We start from the raw sequence: 6,466 nt of genomic DNA on the forward strand, positions 1-6,466 counted from the left end.
ACACCTCCACATTTCGGCCGAGTTGCTTCTCAAATACTTTGTTCATGAGACGCTGGTAATTAGCCCCTGCATTTTTCAACCCGAAAGGCATTACAATATAACAAAATGTACCTTCCGAGGTGATGGAGCTAGCTTTATTTTGATCATCCTTAGCTAGGGGGATTTGATGGTATCTCTGGTAAGCGTCCATGAAGCTCAGCAATTCAAAACCCGAAGTGGAATCAACCAACTGATCAATCCTGGGCAGGGGATAATGATCTTTAGGACAAGCCTTGTTGAGATCACGGAAATCCACGCACATCCTCTACTTTCCTGTGGACTTAGGCACCAAAACCACATTCGAGAGCTATGTAGGAAATTGGACTTCCCGAATGTGTCCGGCGTTCAACAGATCTCTTATATGTTCGTCAATAACTTTGTCCTTTTCCGGACCAAAGTGTCGTTTCTTTTGTTTCACCGGGTGAGATCCCGGAAGAATGTTCAGTTGATGCTCCGAAATCAGAGGTGAAATCCCTGTCAGCTCCTGTTGGGACCAGACAAACACATGGATTTAGTTTTTAAACAGTTAATTAAATTTACCCGGGTGGATGGATGGAGGTCTCGAGCCACCCGGATCTGCTGGCCTGGTCCAACTTCTACAACTTCCTGCTCTTCTTCAGCCACAAAATGGACCTCTCCCTTCTCCACTACTCTCCCTCCTACTTCATCAACTCTTGCTCTCTTCCCCTCCCTCTTAGTTTTGCTTTGATCAGCCTGAACTGCTTCCATATAACATTTCCGAGAAGAAGGTTGATCTCCTCGGACTTCTCCCACCCGGGCTCCCACAGGAAATTTGATCTTTTGGTGATAGGTGGATGCCACGGCCCTTAATTCGTTCATAGCCGGCCTCCCTAAAATAATGTTATACGATGATGGGGAGTCCACCACAGTGAAAGGGGTCATCACTGTTTTTTTAAGATCTTGGGAGCCCAAAGTTAGTGGCAAAACAATCTCCCCTTCCGGGTAAACCACATGGCCAGCGAAGCCAAAGAGTGCAGTCTCTATAGCTTCCAAATGATAACCTTGCAAATCCATCTGCGTAAAGGCATCTTTAAAGATAACATTAACAGAGCTGCTTGAGTCCACGAAGACTCTCAAAATATCATAATTGGCTACCCGGTCTTGGATAACCAGGGCGTCATTATGTGGCAGATTTATGCCTTTTAAATCTTCTGGACCGAAACCGATCACCGCTTCATTTCTCCTCATCCCTTCCACCTCCATACAATCTCGTCTACTCCTCGACTTCCTCGCCCGATTGAAATCTCCATCAGTGGAGCCTCCTGATATCATTTTAATCAATCCCATGGCCGGGGGTGAAGTCTTCTTCCTCTCGGGCTCTTGCTCCCTTCTCCTACCCAGATCACTTCTCGGATTACTTCTCATATTTCCTCCACGGGCACTGGATCATGGCTGCTGAGATGTCCATGGTGGCAATCTCGGCTTCTTATTGGCTTGAATTGGTTCCGGGGTGGAAGGTAAAACATAGTTTCCTTTCAACGTCTTGCAGTCTTCAGTGTTGTGATAACACACCTTGTGGAGAGTGCAAAATCCTCTCTTCTCAGGCTGAGGTAATTGGTGATCCGGGGCAAGATCCCTACTGCACGCTTGAACTTCTCTGTCCCAGGCAATTTTTAGAGGAACATGGTGAGAAAAGTGCCCGGGATTACCCCTTCTCTGTCCTTTTTCCTCGGGCTTAAGACACCCGATCTCCTCTATCCTTCCACACGGCTTCCCTCTTCTGCTTCTGGGCTTCCTCCATATTGATGTACTTTTCTGCACGGGATAATAAATCCTCGAAGTCCCGGGCACCTTCTTGGTCAATGACTTGAAAAATTCACCCTCCCTCAAACCCTAGGTGAATGCAGTAGTTTTAGTCTCCGTGGCGCAGGTGGGGACATCCAAAGCCACTCTATTGAATCTTCAGATATAAGCCCTCAAACTTTCATCCGGGCTCTGCTTGACTTCGAAAAGACTAAAAGCAGTTTTCTTATACTTCTTGCTACTACTGAAGTGGTGTAAAAACACCTTCTGGAAGTCTCTAAATGAATTAATGCTCTGAGGGGCCAGTCCCTCAAACCACCTCTGAGCTGAATCCACCAAAGTAGTGAGGAACACCTTACACTTGATTCGATCTGTGTAGCAGTGTAACATGGCCAGGTGCTCTTCGAGATCCGCGTTGCCATCATAATCTTTTACTTTGGCGGATTTGAAGTTCCCGGGAAGAGGTTCCAGGACAATAATATCAGCAAACAGGCAACCCTTAGCAATAGCCTGAGAAATACTATGTAAGGCCTGAAATTTGATATTACTCTTTTGAACTATTATTGGTAATGGAGGCATGAGGAAGGAAAGGAAAAGTGAAGAAATGCAATGGCAAGAAGCCTCAGACAGAAAATTTGGCGCCCGAGCGGTAGGAAACGACCGCCCGAGCGCCAGTGCTCAATAGAAATTTGTTCGGGCAGAAGATGTGGCGCCCGGGCGGTAGTTTGTGACCGCCCGAGCGCCAGTGGATATGAACACTCGGGCAGAACGTTCCGCACCCGAGCGGTAAAGTGTGACCGCCCGAGCGCCAGAGTAGAATAAGTTAAGGCTCGGACAGAACTCTCCGCGCCCGAGCGGTAACTTTCGACCGCCCGAGCGCCGCCTGATTTGTATGAAAATGAGACACGTAGCTTAGACATGCAACTTGAGATATATATAACGTTGCCACTCATTCAATTCCCCTCAGCAACAGAAACGAGAAGAGCTCCTGGGAAACTACGAGAAATCCTTACGCCTTTTATCGTGTAAATTTGTGATTTGCGAAAGATCCGCCCGTCTGATTTTCAATCCGACTTCAGTACTGTGTTCCTATCGACGCAGGCTTCATACGGACGTAAGTTTTTTTAAGTTTTGATATGATATGAGATTATGGTATTTTCAGAATCAGATATGATTCATATATGGTGTTCTTGACGTAGTAGACATCGTATAATCGAAACCGGATTGAAGAACAGATACCGTATAGAATTGTTACGATTTTTCAGATGCTGAATTGAGATTATGTAAATTTCTGCGATTATAGATTGTATTGGCTATTGATTATGGCTTGTTGTTGATATCTATTGTTGTCTGAGTTGACGGGGATATCAAGACTATACCGTTATGCCATCGAATTGTATTAAGATTGAATAATGAGTTGTACAAGATTTGCTTTGAGTTGTGTCTTGATAGATTATATCTATACATTGCCATTTCAGAGTTGATATTATCAGATTCGACATCGAGACTCTGACTACGACAAATACTGTACAACGAAAGGTATAATTCATGTTGATTCNCTGTGACGTCTTATTCACACCGGGATCCCTAGAGTTAGAGTCGAGTCGAGTCAAGATATGATTTCGATTTCAATTGCATGCTGATATTGACTTGGTTGCATAGATTATGGAACCTAGTGCCATTGATTCTATTCATGAGAGTATGTTTCATGATTTATATTATGTATATGCATGTGTACCATGTTTTATACTGGGATTTGTTCTCACCGGAGTATCCGGCTGTTGTTGTGTCTGTATGTGTGCATGACAACAGGTGGGACATGATCGGGGTCACGCAGAGGATGAGAGATCGAGATAGCGTGAAGATTACGGGCGTAGAAGATTACTAGTGGTTTCTTATTAGACATGTACTGAATTTCTAAACACTAGTATGTTAATTGTAGACGAACAGGTGAATGTTAATTGTAGTTGAATAAGATGACAGTATTTTATATAATGTCTTGTGCTTGTTTATATACATTTGAATAAATATGAAAAGCAAAATTTTGACCCACATTTTCTAGCAAAGATCCAATTAATCCCAAAAGATAATCGAGTTAGAGCCCGGGTCCCCACATACTACAACTCTCCAACTGCCCATCTAGAACCTTCATTTTCTGCCTTAGTTCCAACAACTCTTCGGCCACGGTAGGTGATTTGGATCCATCACTAGACTCCTCATCCTCTCCTCTCACTTCCTCCTCCCTCAATTCTTGCTCTTGCTCTTGCCCATTCTCTTGCCCCCCTCTGGGTGGTGTAACTTGATGAGAAGTTTCCCTCCTTGCCATAGCCTTCTCTACTGCTTCGGAGATCATTCTAGCCAGGTCCTCCGTGGTTATGGTAATATGATTGGCTCCTCCGGGAGGAACCCCACCACCTTGACCTGAAGTATGAGCATTATCCCCATGAGCCCGAGAAGTATCTTGGTTAGTTCTTTGTGTATGAGCCATATCAACGCCTTAATCTCAATGTTCCCACAGACGGCACCAATGATGTGAACTCGCTGAAATGGATGAGCCGGGTAAGAAACTCCAACGGGTCAAATCAGTAATTTATAGTGTTTGGGAATTTGAGTGAAGATAATGGCTTCAATAGCACCTGCAAACAAGGAAATGAACTAGTGAATGAGCGCCGGAAGAGTGTCCGGCGTAGCCACTCCGATGCTAAAGTCAGTAGGCTTTCAGATGAACACAAACAATATTTTAAGAGAAAATATGTATGCTTGGGAATCAAGATTTCAGAATCTGTAAATGACATTAATACATGCTATTTATAGTAGAAAATGGGTAGGTACTTCGTTTGCCGTGCCACCTACTAAGTATGGCAAGTCCACTGCCCATACTATAACTTCTGATGACTTCTAGGACACTCCAGGCACAAGTGGTTCTGACATATTAGACGGCATGTATCAATCACACTTGAGTGTGCTCGAGTGTGGTGCAATTCTCNACATGTATCAATCACACTTGAGTGTGCTCGAGTGTGGTGCAATTCTCGAGGTGGCCCGGGTAGTAAGGTGCCCGGGTACTAGTTTGAGAGCTCGGGCTATGATGACGATCTCCCGAGAAAGTAGTGCCCGGGTAGTTAAGGAGAGTACCCGGTCACATTGGCTTTGACATGGGCTATCCAATTAATGACCCGGGTCAATCATGATGACCCGGATCCTTATAGGGGTATCACCATATATTATACATTATTCCAATATTTAAATCCAGTTGGAAATATATAACCCTTGTGTGCTCAATGCCTAAAGAAATTAACATACGAGTAAATTAAGGTATTGAACCGGGAACAAAACTCAATTAGAGGACGATGAGCTTAATGACCAGGCGAGACGTATTTGTTGGCAAGTTTTGTCTTGATATAGTAAAATACAAGCAAGCGCGAGGGTGACGGGGCGTGGCGTGTCTCCGCCACCCGCCCCACAAATCTTAAACGAGCGCTTGGCTTACTTGTCGATCACATACTTAATATCAGGCGCCCGCCATGCCCCACCTGAATGCTTGCCAACTGTCCTTTAAAAAAACATATGTCTACATTATCTTCTACTACAAAATAACTTTGGGATAAATAACCAAAATGGTTTCGTAAATTGGCATCTTCGGGATAACAAAATTGTTCTGGTGTATTTCCGGTTTTACCAGTTATTTAGTAATCAAAATAAGTCTTTTCTAGTCGAAATGACGTGACACTTTATCTTACTAATATGTTGTAGTGCTTTAAAAGAAATAAAAATTATGACTATTTAAAGACAAAAATTTGTGTGAGACAATCTCACGGATTTTATTTTGTGAGACGAATATCTTATTTTGGGCATCCATGATAAAGTATTACCTTTTATGGTAAGAGTATTATTTTTTATTTTTAATATCGATAGGGTTGACCCGTCTAGATAAAGATTCGTGAGACCGTATCACAAGATACCTACCCCTATTTAAATGACCTAAATCCAAAATATTATCATCTAGGATTCACAAGTACACACCTTTGTTAACTCCCAAATATTTGCCAAAGCCACCCTCTTCCCAAGTATCGCAAAAGTAACCTTGAAGGATAATGTAAAAAATGCTTGAACACATAACAGAGAGATACAAAATGCGGTTTCGCATGCAAACTAAACTATTAGATTTATTTATTTAAATTTGCTTCCAAAATTCAAGTTTACATGCTCGATAGAACCTAATGGATTAAACAAATACAGTTGGCAAAATAACTTTGATCAAACATTTTTTTTAAAATATCATCTTATATATATTTGAAAACACTCGAATACACTTGAAAAAAGTTATATTGTAAAATTAAAATTGACCAAGATTATTACACAAAGAGTAGGTCTCTTGTGAGATGGTCTCACGAATATTTATCTGTGAAACGTGTCAACCTTACCGATATTTACAATAAAAAATAATACTCTTAGCATAAAAAGTAATACTTTTTCATGGATGACTCAAATAAGAGATACGCCTATAAAATACGACCTGTGAGACCGTCTCACACAAGTTTTTGTCTTCCAAAAATATCCATAAAATAGAGTGCATTGAAAAAATAATATTCTCAATATTCGAAGTCAAATTAGAATACACTTATAAAAAATTGTATTTTAAAATTAAAATGGACCAAGATGA

At 42.0% G+C, this 6,466-nt stretch overlaps 1 protein-coding gene across 1 annotated transcript; it reads right to left on the reverse strand.

Moving 5' to 3' along the window:
• Window positions 1-346: 346 nt before the first annotated feature.
• LOC140987790 (uncharacterized) lies at window positions 347-1,425 on the reverse strand. The gene is made up of 2 exons (XM_073456450.1): window positions 580-1,425; window positions 347-523 (listed from the first exon to the last, which is right to left on the reverse strand). The coding sequence occupies exons 1-2, from the start codon at window positions 1,423-1,425 to the stop codon at window positions 347-349; spliced, it is 1,023 nt and encodes a 340-aa protein (XP_073312551.1).
• Between the last annotated feature and the right edge of the window lie 5,041 nt (window positions 1,426-6,466).

Source organism: Primulina huaijiensis, chromosome 11, assembly GCF_012295235.1.
Source record: "Primulina huaijiensis isolate GDHJ02 chromosome 11, ASM1229523v2, whole genome shotgun sequence".
Taxonomy (NCBI): domain Eukaryota; kingdom Viridiplantae; phylum Streptophyta; class Magnoliopsida; order Lamiales; family Gesneriaceae; genus Primulina; species Primulina huaijiensis.

Bases quoted from the DNA above. Each gene is read 5' to 3' on its own strand.
- LOC140987790 (XM_073456450.1), bottom strand. From the start codon at position 1,425: ATGAGAAGTAATCCGAGAAGTGATCTGGGTAGGAGAAGGGAGCAAGAG. The intron at 524-579 runs GTAAATTTAATT...TGGTCCCAACAG, and splicing joins ACCTCCATCCATCCACCCGG to GAGCTGACAGGGATTTCACC.